The sequence below is a fragment of the Anser cygnoides genome, chromosome 2 (assembly GCF_040182565.1).
Source record: "Anser cygnoides isolate HZ-2024a breed goose chromosome 2, Taihu_goose_T2T_genome, whole genome shotgun sequence".
NCBI classification, from domain to species: domain Eukaryota; kingdom Metazoa; phylum Chordata; class Aves; order Anseriformes; family Anatidae; genus Anser; species Anser cygnoides.
The window spans coordinates 37,641,828-37,659,965 of record NC_089874.1 but is presented as its reverse complement, the minus strand read 5'-3'; the positions used below and the strand labels follow the sequence as shown (position 1 = coordinate 37,659,965).

Below are 18,138 nucleotides of genomic sequence, written 5' to 3'. Positions count from 1 at the left end.
CTCTGTGCATGTCAACTGTCAGGTCCAAAGCAGCACTAGAATCAGTACAAATGAAAGTCTTCAGACTAAAATAACTACATATTAGCCTGGCTCTGCAACTGCTGCAACTGACAGGAGTACTAAGCTTTACCTGTATGGCTCCATTTCTTTTTAATATTTTATACAAATGGAAATCCTTTAGAATGAGAATGAAGACAACATCATGAAAACAGGAATAGGGCTGTCTATTAAGATGCAAAGATAAATGCAAACTGTTTGCTTCATTGTCTCTTCTTTGAGTTACAAATTTTTTGCTGTCATGAAAAACCTTTTCATCTTCCCTGAAATTCATGACTATGGCACTCAGTTGACAAATATATTCATCACAGTAGTGTATTTCCCAGAGACTCCTGTCTTCTGCCTGAAGCACTTTATTCCTTTAGATGATAAAAGTATTTATCTGAGAAGAGTTTACATACATATCTGCGTGGCTGTAGGCTCGCAGACACCATCAAAGTATTCAAAAAATCGTACTTCAAGAAAAAATAAATGTTAAAGACAGATATTCTCTATGATAGAATCCTTATTCCACAATGGATGTATAGTGACTGTTCTTCCACTACATTCAGACAATGGAAAGCTCTCTGCTGTAACAATTAAGGGGCCTGTATATGTAGTTTATGAACTCAGAAGTTCTACTTACGGTTCTCAATATGTGTCAATGCAGCTGCATTACTACATTCATATGTGTAATAGCCATTTACATGAAATGGTAACATACAATAAATAATTAGTAGGTGAGAATCCGTGTGTCTAGCTGTTGCACTTTTGTTCATATTTTGATATTTGCAGCCTTGAGGGGAATGAGAGTTGAGAAAGTTGACTACTGCAGCAACTACGATATTGGTAAAAGAAGCTGCTCTCGTCTTCACCCTCCTTTACCACAGGGGACACTGTCCCCATTTTCATGGCATCCACTACTGCAGTACTGATTGTCAAAGGGGAGTATGTGAAAGCAGAACACCAAACCCTCCTCCTTTCTGACTGCTCACCTTGTATTTTATGTATACAGTAGCTCATGTTCAGAGTGCTCACTTCAGCTGGAGTTCTGGCTATTTGAAAAATTGCCTTTTCCTTCACTCTTCGTACTTCCCTCCCACTGGTGACCACTTAAGTGCTTTAGAGCCAAACACACAAACTATGCACTGGAATCATTTTGCCCACAATTGAAACCAAACCACTCTGAAAGCAAAAACACAGGATATAGTCAATAATGCATCTATAGTGTCAGGAGATGAAATTTATGTATGCAGAAATTTTCTTCTCTAAATTAGCACCTGGCTGGGATATTAGCATTACATCAGCTATCATCAAAACAAGGGGTTCAGATGTTCAGGAATTTCTTGTTCGGAAGTCAGAACCTCTATTTTGCTTCTTACATGAAAATCAGTACTTCCAAGAGAGTTCCTTTTAATACTTCACTAGAGCACTGGTAAAATGCATCTTTGACAAAATATCCCTGTGCAGCAGGGCGCTTGCAGCTTCCCATCAAGATTTCTACGGTGCACAAGCTTTTGTCTAGCCAGGATGACTGTCCAAAACTCACTCCACTGGGTGCCTCACTTTGGGTGTTACTCCTCAAAGAACTGGCCAAGCCTGAAAAAATAATTTGCAAGATCACAGCCCACTGGAATTTCCAGTTTGCCATTACTGGCCATTCTGAGGTACACTGACATGGCAAAAGGACATTTCGAGTTATTTATTTAAATATTTTAAAAATGTGTTTTGTCTGTTTTTAGTATTTTATCTCTCCTCTCCTCTCCTCTCCTCTCCTCTCCTCTCCTCTCCTCTCCTCTCCTCTCCTCTCCTCTCCTCTCCTCTCCCTCCTCTCCTCTCCTCTCCTCTCCTCTCCTCTCCTCTCCTCTCCTCTCCTCTCCTCTCCTCTCCTCTCCTCTCCTCTCCTCTCCTAGCACTAATTCAAGCTAAGTCAATACGAGAGTGTATAGAGCGCTGATATTCAGAGTGTTTGAAGGAGTAATCTCAGAACATGACAAGTACTAGGAAATATGTTACTGATTTTTTTTATGTTTTTTTTAATCTCCATGTCTCAATTAAGTTTAAAGGTACAATTCATTTCTTTACTTGTTATTTGATTCATTCTGGCTTCACAGCTAATCAGAATTAGTCTTTTCTAATCACATTCCTAATGGGGTACAAAGTCTTTTCATTAATGTCTGGACAGTTTTGAGACTTTCTATACAAAGAAATCTTAGGGAGATCTGGGACAAAATCCACCTCTGTGTAAAAGTTAGACCCAGGCCTAGGGTCCTTTACACCCTTCTATTGGCCTTTAAAGTCCCTTTATCCTGTTGAAGAAGATAAACTTAATTTTATAGGGGGAAAAAAAAAAAAAGTTGCCTACTATTTAAACAAGAAGAAATGTAAAGTAAACAAGATTTGTAGTATGCAAGTTCAAGCCAAATAGCTACCCCTGTAAAAGCCAGCTGTATCCCTTTGTTGATCCTGTTCTTTACTAGTAAGAGTAACTTGACAGAATATGGGCACACCAAGCCTGTCCTTCAAACAGCCCATGTTTTTCCCATAAAACATGCAGGTGACGATACAATTTCTTGCCACTGTAGCTTCTCTCTCTATATTCTTTATGTTCTGTTTTCTCTCATTTTTATTTGAATTTTCCTTAGAACAGGTGACTGATAGGAGCTTACAGCTGCCGTTTGCTGATCGTGCCAAGGACACTCGTGTCTGTCCTGCCCTCCTCTGGATATTAAACACATTCTCTGAGTAAGAGAGGCACCCCAGTTCCCTCTCTTCCTGTCCCTGTACCCACTTGAGGTGAAATTGGTCGAATGAGCATCCATAAGCATAATGGAGCTTTAGCAACGCCAATCAATGATATTTGATTGATGGTGCCGTTATGATATTCAATATCTTTCCATTACAATTTGTAGCTATGAACAGCCAATGCTTCAAAATGTAGTCTCTGGGAACAGAATTACAAAACCTTGACTGGTTTAGATTTTGATGGACAAAATGTGTAAGAGCGTGTGTAAAACCCCTCACGATGATGTTCTTTGTATATTGTTATAAAACGAGTTCGGTTTCCATCGGAAGACTAGTGCCCTAGTAATGCTGATTCATAAAGATAATGCATCCCTGCATAGGAAGTTATGAGATTGTATTGATTTCAGACACATTGTAATATGTGCAAAAAATAAAATCAGCCCTGCTGTGATTTAGGAGCATGGGACGGCAGTTGGAGGAGGGTAGTGACAATCAGGACTCCTGGCTTCTATTCCTAGCCATGGCACTGACTCACTCACTCCATGACCTTGTGAAAGTCTGTTGACCTCTGTGCCTGTTTACCCATGCAGAAGAATGAAAAAATAATAAATACCAACTTCGCTGGGGCTGAAACCCTTGGTTGAAAAGAGCTGTGTATACAGGCATTGTTGACAAACTAAATAAATCATGAATGAGTGTCGGATGAGTTACAAAACATCTCCTGTATGAGGTCTCTTCAATTCAGTCCCATTATGTATTTCAGTGCAGCACATATGGTCCTATCTTTAAAACACTGGGTAGTGTTACACACCGTGGGATAAGTTACAGCATGGAGATTTAACATTAACATTAATGGGAGCCGTGCAGTTGAAGCCTATTGCACTCTGCTGAAAGTGTGCCCTCAGGAGTGCTGCATTGCTAATAATTTACAAACCTTCTGATTTAAAAGGTGTTGCAGGAATTTCCAACTTCTGCGGATTTGGATTCTGAACACTGTCAGAAATGTCATGGCTTTCAGCATGTCTGTATGTCAATACTAACAGACTTCTGTGAAACACTCCGCTCATGTTCCTAGGGGACACCTGTGCAGTTACTTACCCTGTGACATGTGAAACCAGGGCATTTACACATAATGTAGGTGAAGTTACCCTGAAATAAATGAACAAGAAGTGCTCAGTTCCTTACAGCAGCGTTGCATTTAACTCCTTAGTTTTTATTTATATTATTTCTATCGCTCTTAAGTGAAATACCGTATTTTGTGGCACACTAGCAGATCAGATAATATCGCTAGTGATAGCATCACATTATGCATTTTTGTTCAAGCTGTAACAACACTTTGGACTGTTTTACACAGAATAAGAATAGGACAATAATTCACATTGTGACCTGTGAAAAAAAAAAGTATTCACATGCAGCTGACTGATATCAGGAAAATCACACTCGGAAAACCCCCACTTTTGTGTGATTCACCTTTATGTATATAAGCGACCTCAATAGCCACCGTGCTTGTCCTGAAACAGGCAAGTATCTCCAGGATCTGTATTGCAACTTCCATGTTTTACCACTTAATTTTTTTCATACTGTATTATCTTATTACTCACAGAAAGCAGCAATGATCTGGGGTCAGAGTTCAGTTTGCTCCTGACATGTTTAAGTACATGATAAAACCAGCAGGCCAGCTCCCCAGCTATAGCCCAGGCAACATAAAGGTGCACCTCCCGCTGCTGAAACAGTGCCTTGGCTCTAAGCTGCAGGAGGTCCTGGCAATCACAAGCGCCACATTTGTATGCACAATGACTTGCCTATGTGTAGAAATTACCAGGTGAACTGAAAGTAGTTTTTTTAATTTTTATTTTTTTATTTATTTTTTCCTGAACAAGTCCATAAACTGATAAGCTTCACAGGAGGAAGTGGAACTTTATCAGCTCCCAGACATTCTTTTCTCTTTGAAAAGCAGCACAGTCAAACGTGGGGACAGGCAAAGGCAATGTTTTCTGATGTCATTTTCTCCTTCATTGACTGTACTGATAAAATTATCTCTAATTTCCACAGCTACCAGTGTCTTTACCATGTTGTCATCCCAACCATTTTACATAGTGTCAAAATCTACGTGTTTCATAGTTGTACACAGTATGCTTTTATTCAAAAACAATCAAAAAATTCCCCAAGTACTAAAATAGAGGGCTATTTAGAAACAACTAAAACATTTACTTATTCTAATCAGCATTTCTAGACATATCTAGATGTCAACAAATTCGATTTAGAAAGTGTGACAATTTTTTTTTGTTTGGTTGGTTTTTTGTTTGTTTGTTTGTTTGTTACCTTTGCCTGGTGAAATAGGACTGCAATCTTAACCGGTTAAAATCAAATGACATAAACAAGCACACCCCATCAGGCTACTCGTACTCAAAGATAAAGGAAGATCTGTCTTTGCTAGCACCTACAGAAAACCCTTCTGTTCTTCCAACATTGCCAGTTATCAAGAGAATATGTTCACGTTCCAGACTCCTACTGGAATCAACAGCAAGAGCATGGGTGAGGGCAAAAATACACACACAAGTGTTCACACAGAATACACATGGCTGCTTTATTAAACTTTCTTTCTTTCTTCTTAAGGTAATACTAAAGTCTTCAAGTAGATTTCACTACACGTGAAATGCTCAGAAGTTGTGGTTCTATAATTCTGAAGCTACAGGAAAGTCAAGAAACCACAAATATTCCCATCAGTGTTGTCTTTAGTAATGCGCAATTCCAAAAAACCCCTGTCTCTTCAGTCTGTTTTTCTTTGGGGGCGAGGAAGGAGAGGAAGAATCACATTTCAGGAGAAACCAACCCTTCCAAACCACAAGTTATCAGGCATGGCTGGCTGGCTGGCTGCAGTGTTATTTTCTGGGAGATCAGCACTTCTCCTTTCAGTGCCCCTTGTGCTGCTTTTCATTCTTTTCACAAGAGGTTTTACAAAGTCCTGCCTATGACAATGTTCTTTGTGTTTGATGTGCAGAGGCCTACCTGCAAGCCCGTAAATTACTTCTCAAAGTAAAATAAAAGAATTAAGCAGGTGACATCTTCACTGGTCCTCTGCAAATATATACAGATAAAATATAATGGAACAAAACTTCAGCATTGGTTTTCTTTTGTATTTTCTCATTTGTAATTAGCCACTGCAGCTCATCATTTTGGTCATTCGGCAGCGCCTCTCACTGAGCTGCCCAGGAACGGCCTCAAGTTGTGCCAGGGGAGGTTTAGGTTGGAAATGAGGAGACATTTCTCCTCAGAAAGAGCAGTCAGGCATTGGGACGGGTTGCCCAGGGAGGTGGTGGAGTCACCGTCCCTGGGGGTGTTCAAGGAAAGGTTGGACGTGGTGCTTAGGGACATGGTTTAGTGGGTGACATTGGTGGTAGGGGGACGGTTGGACCAGATGATCTTGGAGGTCCTCTCCAACCCTAATGCCTCTGTGACAGACTCTGACAGTTTCGCTGTTGCTTCCTTCCCTCCCTGCCCACAGGTACTGGGCCTGCTGCCAGCACCTTTCTGGGGACGTGAGGGGCACACAGTGCAGCCCCACACCTCCCCCGCGCCTCCCTTCGGGTCTGGGTGACCCCGGCTCGTAACGCGGCCCCAGGACCCGGAGACCCCGGCCCCGCCCCAGCCTTCCCCCAAAATGGTGGGTGCGGGGCTGCGCCCCTCACGCCCCCAACCCACCCTCCACCTCACCACCCTCCCTCCCGCCTCTCCCTCCCCTCCAATCACCGCCAACCTTACTCCTCCCCGCCTCTTACTGCCCAATCAGCTCCACCCTTGGTGGCGCCGGCCGGGCCGGGGGCGGGCTCCTTTGAAGCCGGCGGACGAGAGGAGCCGCGAGCTGGGGGGCGGGGCCTCCTTCCCCCCCCTCCCTCCCCGCTGCTGGCGGGAGCCCGGCGGCGGCAGCGGCGGGCGGGCGGGCGAGGAGGGGGCGGGGCCGCGCGGGGCGGGGCGGGGCGCGGAGCCGAGGCGGCTGCGGGCGGCGGCGGCGGCGATCGGTGCGGCGGCGGGGTCGCCATCGCCATGGTGTTCCTCAAGCTCCGCGAGCAGGTGGGTGCCCGCTGCCTCCCCTCCCTTCCCTCCCGGTTCCCCTCCCGGTGTGCGTGACAGGCGGGAGGCAGCATGGCTGCTACCGCCGCCGCCGCCATGTGCTGCCGCTCCCCGGTACACACCCGGCTTTGTTCGCCGCCGGGTCACGGACGGGGCCGGGCAGCCCCCCCCCCCCCCCCCCCGCCCGGTACCCCCCCCCCCCCGGTACCCCTCGTGGCCGGGCACAAAGCGGGCAGGGCGCCCCCCGCAGCCCCGCTTCCCTGCCGGCCCGTCCCCACCCCCCTGAAAAAATGAATCCGTAGAAAAAACCACCGGAGGGAAACCGGCTGTGAACCGGGGACGCGGCCGCCGGGGGGGGGGGGGCGGACCTGGTGCTGCACCGGCGGGCGTCGGCTCCCCCGGTGGCCCCCTGGTGCTGCCCTCCCCGGGGGCCGCTGCTCGGCGGTGCCCGAGAGCCCCCGGCCCTGCCCTGCCCTGCCCCGTGGGGCTCTTGCAGCCCCCTGCAGGGTTTCTCTGGCCCTGGCGCCTCGTCTCCGAAAGGCGCGGGGTGTCCCCGGGCGGGGTGGCTCTGTAGGGTTTGGTGCTGGGGAAGGCTGGGTGCAGAAACCAGCGCCTGTTCGTCCCCCCCGGGAAACGAACCCTTCTGCTCGCACCGGGAAATGCAGCTCTTCTGCGAGTAACCGTTGGGAAATAGCTAGCAAAACCCACGCCATCAGTGCGTTAACACAAAGCTACGTATCCCAGAACTTACCTGCTGGGAGGGATCCTGCTTTGGGGTGGCTCTGACATGCCGGGCTGCGTGGCACCGCTGGTCTGACTGTCACGCGTGCGAGGCTTTCGTCTTTCACCGTAACGCGCGCTTTAATCCAGAAGCACAAGGTGGACTTTTCAGCGGCTTCGGGGATCCCTGAGGGTGCACTGATACGTTGGGAACTGAAATATTCCTTCACTTCAAGGGCTGAGGGGAAAAAGAAGGGGAGGAGGAGAGTGCTGGTTTTGAAGAAGCATTTCTAGGGGGAGTGATTTTAGCAGCAGCCGGACTTCTGCTGGTAAGTGGCTGGAGTCAGTTACTACCAGCCAGATTCTGTTAAAAATGGCACGAGTTAACAGCAGGAATACTGGAGGAATGCTGCAGTGCTCCCCTGCAAGGGGTTTTGAAGGGGCTGTCAGGTTGTTGGTATTGTTGCTAATCTTCATCTTTGTACGGTGGGTAGAGGTCTTCAATTTCAAGTACTGTTAAATACTGCTTGCTTTCTTAAGGATACCAAAAATCTTTGGGAATCATATTAACACAAAAGTTTTATGGAGAACTCCTTCGGGTCAGTGTTCTTGTGCACTGTGCTGCAAGACGTCTTGGCTACAAGATCAGGTGCTGCACTAAGGTTATAACACCCCCGGCTCATTAGGAAAACCAGCCCTGGGTACGATACGAAAGCAGAGGAGCTGATCTTCGGTGCTTGGTGAAGCACGCTTCTTGTTTACGTGGACCAAACACGCCACACCGATGCGTTTGTGTGGAGTAAAGGAAGTAGTCACGTGCGCTCGGAGCCCAGGCAGCGAGCCTTTGCTTCGGCGTTGGCTGCGTTTCACGGGGCAGTGCAAAGGCTGCCCAGGTGCTTGTGCGTTCCTGCCAGCCTGAAGCACGGGAGTGACTTGCTAATTTCCTTCTGTAGCAGATTGATATCTTCAACAAAGGGTCTGCTGCATTAAGTGTTGCTTTTGTGTAATTCTCAAGACTTTTCTTCCCCCTCCCCAAATCAACATCAACCTATTGATGCCCTTTGATCAAGGAGGGCTCTGTATTGCTAATTTAAGCCTCAGGATTGTGCTGGGGAGAGGCAGACCTGGGACATGCAAGCAAGCAGCTTGATGTTTTCCTACCCTTAATATTGCAATGTGATGTAAAAGCAGTGCCTGAGAACTTATGATGAGGTCAGAAATTCTGCTTTGAGGCTCATAGGGTGAAATCCCAGTTCCACTTGCAGTTGCTTTGATTGATGTAGCGCACTGATAAACAAAACTTTGATCCTACAGATGCTTCTTGTGTTCGTGAAACTCAAATATTTGGTTGTTTCTGGAGGCCAACTTGATACATTTCACTTTCAGAATGGAGGTTTACCATGTGCTGAGAAGAGCAGGCCCTTCCTTGGGCTCAGCAAGCAGCCAGCAGGGACGTGCTCAACAGATTTGTGTTACTGCCTGAGCTTTGCTGCTTTGCCATCCTGCAAGGCAGTAATATTTTGCTGACCTTTGAAATAATTTAGGGTGTATGCTTTCAGAAGGGATTGTTTGCTTTCAAATGATACTAGGTATTGAAAAAACTGCAAGCCGTAGTTGCAAAAATTGCAGGCAGAGCTGAACTGAACTGCACAGAGCAAGGTTTGTGCCTGTAATGCTCAATAGCAAACTGTTTGACTCTGGGACAGAAAGTGCAATCGTTACAAAAGTTAGAAGCTCCAGCTTGTTCTCATGGTTCTTGGTTTGCTGTGCAATGTCAGGCGTGTTTGAAAACAGATGAAGTGAACCTGCAAATTCTGTTATTTCAGGTTAAGCCATTCAAGGTAGAGATGGAAAATACAGTAAGTGTACCTTACGATTAAGGTATTTCCTCTTCAGTTGGTTTGCCTTTGTACTATCTTCATAGGTTGCTGCTTGTGTACCAGGTTCTTCTAGATGAGAAGCCGCTTTAACTACCACAACACCAAACGAGGGGGAGGTAGGCTGTAAAAGGAAGTTTCAGCTCCGTCCCAAAAATCCGTGGTACTTTCCTGTAACAAACTGCCTTGAAAGCAGTGTTTGAGGTCAAGGTTCGCTGATGTTTTATCAGCGAGAGGCGGTAAAAAGAAAGAGAAGCAACTTGCTTTTGGGTCTTTATTAATGGCATGCCTTGATCTCCTGCACAGAAGCCTTCTCAGCTCTGCATTGCTGGCTCTGAAAGGCAACGTGTCTCATGGCTTTGGTCATTCAGTCGTAGTTTGTAGGAGTAGTAATGGTTTCCCAGCACAGGCAAATTTTTGCTTTAAAGAGTCTTAAGTTAGTCTCTCGATAAGGAGCGACAGTCCGGTTTTTCTTAACGGATAGGTGAAAGGTTCATTGCCTAATAACTGAGGGTTTCCTAGCTTTTCTGTTAATCATACCTGCGTATGCGCTTACAAATCGACTTTTAGGCTAGCATAAGCCTACATATCAGTATAGTTCTGCTGAAATACATGAAGCCCTGATCAAAACTGGCCGAATTTTGTCTTTAATTTTGCACCTGTATGTCTATTTGAGGCAAAGTTCTTTGGGTGCAGCATAGTTTGTAAAGCTTTATTTATTTATTTTTGTCTTGGAGTACATCGTAGTTTTAATTATGCATTTCCTGTTTTCTCGGATTGTAAGTATGTGATAGGAAGAAATCGCAGGGCTTGTGATAATGGGCTTTTGAAAGGAATTTCTGTGGGATTTTTCTATACGACTACTAGACTGTGCTTGAGGGGATGCATTTATTCCCATAGGTCAGATGCGAGCGGAAAGGACCGGAGTATGAACAACCACTGCGAGAGGATATTAGAGTGACCACTTATCTTGAAAGTCCTTGAGCAGTGCGAGTACTGACTTCTTTATTGCCCGTTTATATCTTTCTCTTAGCTCGGATGGACCTTATTCAACTGGCAGTCAAACAAATGTTTGCAGTGTCATAGTGAACGCTCTGAATGCCTCCGTGGTTGCTATTTTCATTGGTGCCAGCATTAGGCTTCGTTCCCTTAGAGCTCCTGCCAAGGATACATGTCCCAAGCAGTTCCTTGTTACGCCGAGAGGAGGAATGGTCTCCTGCGGCGACGAAAAGGGGCTGCTGCTGGTCGGGGAGGGGGGGATGCGGTGGGAGTGGAGTCGCATGGGGTCGCTCTATAAGTGCTGTCCGGACGTAGATTAATGAGAGAGCTGTTTACATTTTTCTGTGCAAGTCTTAGGTCAGAGCGTTCTTTAAATAATTCCTGTTGGGGATCTCGCTGAAGGTGAGGACCACTCTGCACTTCTCAACGCTTCCTCGTAAATTCTTCCTAAAACTTGCCTCTAATCTCTGAGCTGGTTGTGGGATAACCGAGCCGGGAGGGTGCAGTACAGCCAGGCGTGAGGCGGGCGGGTAATTCTCTCCTTCCCAGGTTAAGAGCGCACGTGCACTGAAAAGATACGGTTCTTTACCTGGTGGAAAACTTGGAGTAACCCGAGCTCGGATTATCTTGCTGTACAAAGTAATTACCAGCTCTCCTGTTAGGCTGTGCTGAGAGGGCCTGCATCGACGGTCTGTGCGTTTGGGGGATCAGATTCCTTGGTGATAACCGTGGAGCTTCTGACTTGCGAACAAGCAGTTCTTCTGAAGGAAGAAAACAAACTTTAAAAAAAAAAAAAAAAAGAAGAAAAGAAAAAGGTTGTGGAGAGACAAAGCAAGCCTTGATGCTGCAGACCGATCCTTGTGGCAGATCCTGTTAACTCCGTGGCCTCCTGTGAGGGCATAAAGGGCCATTCATGTGGATTGCATCGAAGGCTTGTGGCCATTTCTTGGAGGCAAATATCAGGGGAGAAAATGAGGCAAATGTCCACTTGCCTGTGAAGAAGCAACTTTCTTGGCACTCGTGTAAAAGCTGATGCTTCCTCTTGGAAACGAGTATCTGTTGACACTGTGAACCAGCAATCTGTTGTCTCATGCGTATTGCTAGATTCCCAAATTTCTGTCCTCGTTTCCATTCACTGAAAGCAGTTGTGGAACAAGATGACTGAAATTAAATACCTTCGGTACTATACACTTGATATCTTCCACTTCATCTTCTGGCAGCTACTTTGTTTCTCAGCTGCTGTATACCTTTTATTTATTTTTTTCTGGTCAGCTGGGCCTTCCTGGGGTCAAACTAATATTTGATCGTTTGTTTTCTTGCTCCTGCCAACTTTTTATTTTGTTCTTACCTCTATTCCTATTTCTGGAAATTGAGTGGGAGACTTGTTGCCTTAGTTACAGTGCCTAACCATTTCAAAGTTATTTATAATGTTTGTGTTTAAGTAGCGTGTATCATAATACAAATCACAAAACTCTTCACATACTTCAATAAAAAAAAAATAAACAAAGCAGTCCGTCACTAGGTGCTTACCATGTTGATTCTTGGGGGGGTTGTTTTCCTTCTTTGGGGGTGGAGGATAAATTTTAAGCTGGCATTTGGAGATATATTTGATATGAGGTGTCTAAGTGTTAGCTTTTGTGCAAATGAGGATGGAATCTTAGTACTTATGCTCCATAGCATCAGGGAATATTATTTATCTCCCCCATAATGGCACTAGCACGTTTTCCAAGCAGTGGGAATGTACCCGCATAGCCCTGCTCATTCAGCTGTGATTGCTCAGGTGGTGATGAAATATAATGCAGTGCAGAACTGACCCATTTCAGCACAAAGCCCACAGCTAACACAAGAGTGGTGAGACCGAGTGGTTGGGAGAGAAGGGAAGATGCAGTGGCTGTAGCCAGCTGGGCAGGTGTAGAGGGTTATCGAGGAAACCTCAGCAGTGATGGGCAAAATCATTGGTCTGTGGCATCCTGGTAGATTGAGGAACCACTTGTTAGATGAAGTGGCTAATTACCGGTACGATAATGAGATGATCATTACTGTGGATTGGATATAATCTCTAGATTTTTCATTAATCATTTCTGCATCAGGTAGGCACAGCTACGGTCTGCTGGTACGTATGTGAATGGACTGAAGGACGACATGCAAAGAGAACATTGTTTGTGTGACTAGAGCCCATCAATTTAGGGCAGCCTCAGCAAGTAAATATTTTTTTTTCTCTGAATTACTGAAACTATATTTGAACTTGAGAGTTGTAAAAACAAAGGTCTGTGTATTTTTAAAATGGGTTTGCAGTAAAACAAACAGCAGCAACAATGCGAAACCTTTGCTTATGTTGGTAAACTTCAGAACTATGTGGGGGAAACAAGCTTTCCTACCACAGAGTAGGAAAATAATGCGCCTTACTTGTAACCTGACTCTTCTTAGGTAGGAGAGCGTGGTAGAGATTGAGGTTTTGTACCTATCTGTGCCTGTTTGCGTGGTGCAGTCCATTTCTGTGCCTTGAACTGTTGTGAAGCCATCCTAAATGTTCAATATTTCCTTACTTTGAAACAGTGAGCAGTCACTTAATGGTCTTCGTAATTCCAGCAGAAGAGAACTTGTAAGTCGTTCATCATCACTCTGCAGTCACGCTTGAGGTACACTTTTGTTTGCCGGAGGACCCCAGAACTTCACTTCCATTTGGTGCAGTGAAGAAAGCAAGGGTCCGTCTGTGGTTGTTTGGTTGTTTTGACTCTGGTGAAGCGAAGATAGAATGGCGCTTTATGGAATGAAGAAAAGGGGCCCTAGCAAGGATTCGACTTGGCGCAACAAAATGGGAATTAAACGGCAGTAGTCAGAGCACTGAAGCCAAAGCAGAACTTAGAGAACTTCTAGGAGCTGTGAAGAGTTCAGTGCTTTGTTTCAAGATTTTGTTGTGTGTCCTCTATGTACCAGTACCTCTAAAGGGGAGGAAATTGATCCTTCCATTCAGGAGCCTGGTCACACAGCGGTGGGCAGCCCAAGAGCCCAAGGATCTGCCTGGCTTGTAGCTGGAAGACCCATCTGAGTCTTAGTTGAAAAAAAGCACACTTTCAGGAAGTTCTGTAGTTATTCGTATTCTAGCATCTGTAACAAATTCACAGTGTAATGTTTTTAATCCATCACTGCAGACTCAGTTTTGTGTAATGTTGGGGTAATTGATACTCTAGTTTATCCTCTCCCATCTCTAGGTCACTGTTGTCTTCCATCCGTTGCTCTGGTTAGTAGGAGGGCAGGCCACGCAAACTCCATCTCTCTCCATCCTGAGCACTTGATGTTTCTGTCCTTCCTCTCATCTCTGTACAGTGTCCATTCCTTTTTCTCTACCTCTGTTAACACTGCGTTATCTCACCAGCGTCACCATGCAAAGTGTTACTGGTAGGAAGAAAAACAAAATGATAAAATTATTTTTCTGGCTACATTTTTACCTATTGTTTTGAATTAGCGGAGTCCCAAATCATGGTACAAGTATGCTTCAGAAATAGCGTATTAGTGCAATTTCCTACTTCTTGCCCCCCTCCTGTTCCTTTGTAACAGCAGACATCATTCAGTTCTCGCTCACTAAAACAGGAGGATCAATAAAAAGAGTTATTAAGCTTAATATTGTGTTGCTGTGCAGTCTGTTTGCCAGATTATAATCTGTATTTGTACTTTCTGATAGCTTTCATTTCTTCTGATCCCGTCTCAGATGCCGGTGAAGTATTTTATTATACAGCACTGCCCTATCTCTTGCTTTTTTGAATAGTGTTCCTTCATTTGTGGGGGTAATTTTCAGTATTAAGGAGGACTTGTAGGAGAACAGTTTCTCTTCTCACTTTTGTCACCTGCAAGGTTGCATGTACTATAACTGTGCTGCATCATTCCCGATCCTGTAGTAACCACCCAGCTCATCATTTATTTCTTGCCTTCCTACCCCCAAGGTGTTATGTTTTCTGTTTCCTTCCACCTGCAAGCACACAGCCTTTTGCAGACTGTTATCTCTTAGGTCACAGACCGAGAGGCCTATTAAAAAACATTTTTTCAGGAAAAGAATACGTAACGTTTTGTGGCTTGTGCATAGACACTTATGGCTAGTCTTCTTTTTACAAGAAGTTTAACAAATGACAGTTGCTACAATCAGGGATGCAAATAGTCAAGCTAATGTACTCCAGAGGAAATAGAGTTTAAAAGAGGAGATCTTTCAATGCCCTCATAATGAAAGTGAAAGAAAGGTGAAGAAGGGATTTGTAAAGCGGTGGAGAACAAGGAGAAAAAGGGTGAGGACCTGGCATTGTCAGTATTGGTGAACAGCAAATCTACTCTTCTGATGAACTTCAGGGCTTTATTACAATTATCTGAAAACCAACAGTTATCTAGCTCTCCTGTGGAGCTCCATTTGCAGTGACTTCAACACATTGGTTCCTTTTTCTGCTTGTTGTGCCTCCCTACACCACAGAAAGGGGACTCTCCCAGCATCTGATCTTGAACTAACACTGTGAATAATACAAGGAAGAAGGCTGCCTACTGTTTTTCCTACAACAAGAGATGTGGAAAATGGTTTTGAGTGAAGTACGTCGAACTTGTAGTTTTGGAAGAGTTACTTACCTGCCTGGAGCCCAATCTTTTTCTTCTTTTTTGAATGGGTTTCGACTTTGCATATTCTGAATTGGCTGTTTAAAGAGTCACAATGCTTATCACTTTTTGGGCAGTTGTGGCTTGTTATTTTTCATAGTTTGCATTTCAGCAACGTTGTGAGTTCTCTCCAGAAGCTCAATAAAATTCCTGCAATGTTACATAGGTGTTAAAACTGTTTTAATAATCGTTGAAGTATTACATGTGTTGCACACAGAATTAAAGAATGACTGCTGGCGTCAAAGCAGAAGTACCACGGGGTCTGACTCTGCGCCCACAAGTAGCTACAAAATTTTGCAGGTGGTCTGACAGTTAAGAAGATGTTCAGTACGTCTTCGTATTTCAACTTTAGCTTCGTTTGTGTGTTGCTCTCTTTCTGTCGCGATGGCCGTAGAGATTCCTGCAAGCGTTTAGGGTGCCTCGCTGGTTTCCCGTCTCGACATCCGACCCTCGACGTGGGGGAGCAGGGCGATCGCTTTCCTTCTGTGAAGTTCTCCCCTGGAGCTTACGTAAGGCGAAGAAATCCTAGCTGTGGGAATGCCGGGAGGAGCGGCGAGGCCAGCGGTGCCCGCGGAGCCTGGCCGCCTGCCATGCCAGCGCTAGCAGTGCTGCCCTCCGTGCTCCTCGGAGGTGTCGCAAAGCCGTTTTGGAGCTGCCGCCCTGCAGAAACCTGGCGGCTTGCCTCCGCAGTGGCCGCAAGCAGGAATAAATCTTGTAGGCCTCAAGCTAGGCCTCGCAGCAGCAGTCAGCCACAGTTAACAGAGCCCGAAGACAGAGCCAGCGTGCCTGCAGGAGAGATCTGTGAGAAGCGTCTGCTCAATTTCAGCCCTCTACACTGTGGGAGCCCTTGTTGCCTTTTCCTAAAATGCAGGTACTTCAGGCATGTTCACAAAATGGCTTTTTTTTTTTTAATATACAGCTACAGTGTCTAGTATTTCTCTTATGTTGCCTGGCAGCACTCACTTTTGGGAAAAGTAGGTTGCAAAAGTAATGGGTAATTGAAGAAAAGAGGTGGGATTGTTGGAGTGATTTGCCCCCAAGACTTCATTACCCGCTGTTGTGCAGGGCGTGACGTGTGTCGTGTGGCTGGGAGGCAGAGCAATGCCACAAAGTCCCTGCTGGAAATGCCAGCTTCTTGCTCTGAATGATGGATCGTGTGGGGCAGTTGCCATGCTGTATGTTTGCCCAGGCTTGTTATTTTCACCAGCCGAGGAACAATGAAAATGACCAGCTAGAAGCAAGGTTCGGAGGCATTAGGATATGGTTTTCTTATAATTCTGTTCTTTTAAGAGGTTAATTAACAGCCGAAATTGCTCATTATGCATCTTGGAAATTATCTGCCATAGTGAAGGCCAACATTTTCAGCTGACAGCTAGGAGAAGGAACTCCAGATACTTTCTGGTGTAGGGAAGGACTTTCTCTGTGTGTGTGGGAGGGACAAGAGGAATGTATTGCCTGAATGGGCCCTAATCTTTAAAGGTGGGCAGGAGGGTAAGAATTTCATCAGCCAGGATGGAGTTTTAATGACGTGCTTCTCCTGGATTTGTGTTGTGTTTCTTTTTTTTTTCCTTTTCTCCCATTTGCAAAATCTCTAACAATAAGGATTGAAACTCCCTGGCTGCTAATCTCTTGCCTAAGGCCATGGTTTGATAGGTGCTTGCATGTGAGTTTAAGCAGTTGCTCATTCTTTTCCTCTGCAAAGCAGTGAAAAGGCAGGGGAGAGGCTGTTTAGGTTAGCCTGTATGACTGCAAAGTTGTTCCTTGAAAGTTTTCCTAAGTGGGAGCTAGAAAAGACTGCTTTGCCTCAAATAAACTCACTCTAATGTCTTCCTTTGTGACAGAAACGTAATCAGAGGTTTCCTTTGTGAACGTCCTTTGGGTTTTGGCAGGGGAGGTGAGCGGAGGAGCTTGGGCGTAGTCTGCCTGGGACTTTTCTCTCTGGCAAAGTAACTTGAATGCTGGTCGCCTGAAACTTATTAAAATGTGCTTTGAAACTCGGCAATGTGATTGATTTTCTTGTCTGGTTTGTGATTGTTGTGGGGTCTGAGTGTGGTTGTGAATTCCTCTTTAATGGTGAGAGAAGCTAAGGTCCCAGGAACGCCCGCTTTGGTTTATGACATGTCATGTTGCCTCTTGCAGTCACTGTGAAAACCCTGAAACAAGCAGAGTACCGCTGTAACGTCCTTGTTTACCACATGTGCTGCCTTCTGGGACCCTCCGCTTTTTCCCATCTCGCATATGACAGCTGCGTGCCAGTTCTATTGCAGCTTTTCTTTGTGTTTGCTTTCTTCCCCCTTGGGCCGATCACGTCTTCTGCTGCTCACGCTTTTACAACCAGAGCCCTGAAAGTGACATGGAAGAGACTTTCTTTCCTCCTATCTGTCATCAAGAGGTTCCGAGATCGTGTTCAGATAATCCAGCTACCTGAAAACTACACCAAAAGCAGGCTGAGCTTGCTGCAGGCTTTTCCTTCAGAGGAACGTGTATGGACAGAAAGCCCTTCAGCTTCTTCCTAACTCCCTCATGTGCTTCTGTGTGTGCAGCTCCAGTTCTTGGACACTGTCCAGTGAGAGCTCTGAGTCACGCCTGTTGTGACTAGTGATCCCTGTATCTCCCCGCACAGAGATACACGTTCGGGGTAGGGAAATATCTAATAAGAAAATACGCCGGCAGAAAAATGAGTTAGTCGAGATAAGCTGAAATAGTAACCGGTCACTTCTCTACGAGTAATCAATAAAGCAAAAATAATTGCGTGTCAGGCTAAGAATAAATGGAAGTCTTCTGTAATGGGAGAAAAACTATTTTAATCTGAGCTCTGTAGGAAATGGGAGTATAAAATACTAGTTAAATTTATTGTTTTATATTTCAGTTATCACCTAGGATATGGTTTTGTGAGTGCCACAACATAAGTGCATTGGTTGCACAAATATTTTTATCAGCAGCTAAGGAAGATAGCGCTTTAAAACACCATTAATGAAAACCTTACCCAGATGGACTGTTCCACACTTCATTCTGTTTCCCAGTTTGAACCCGATACAAAGCAGTTTAATTCAGTGGG

At 45.2% G+C, this 18,138-nt stretch overlaps 1 protein-coding gene across 1 annotated transcript in view; it reads left to right on the top strand.

Annotated features, from left to right (window-relative positions):
* Positions 1-6,708: 6,708 nt before the first annotated feature.
* Positions 6,709-18,138, top strand: part of ANKRD28 (ankyrin repeat domain 28) — a 119,349-nt gene continuing 107,919 nt past the window's right edge. Inside the window, exon 1 of the mRNA XM_066991868.1 lies at positions 6,709-6,852. Coding sequence (XP_066847969.1) covers positions 6,826-6,852 — 27 coding nt within the window. The 5' untranslated portion in view covers positions 6,709-6,825. The remainder of the gene's footprint in view (positions 6,853-18,138) is intronic.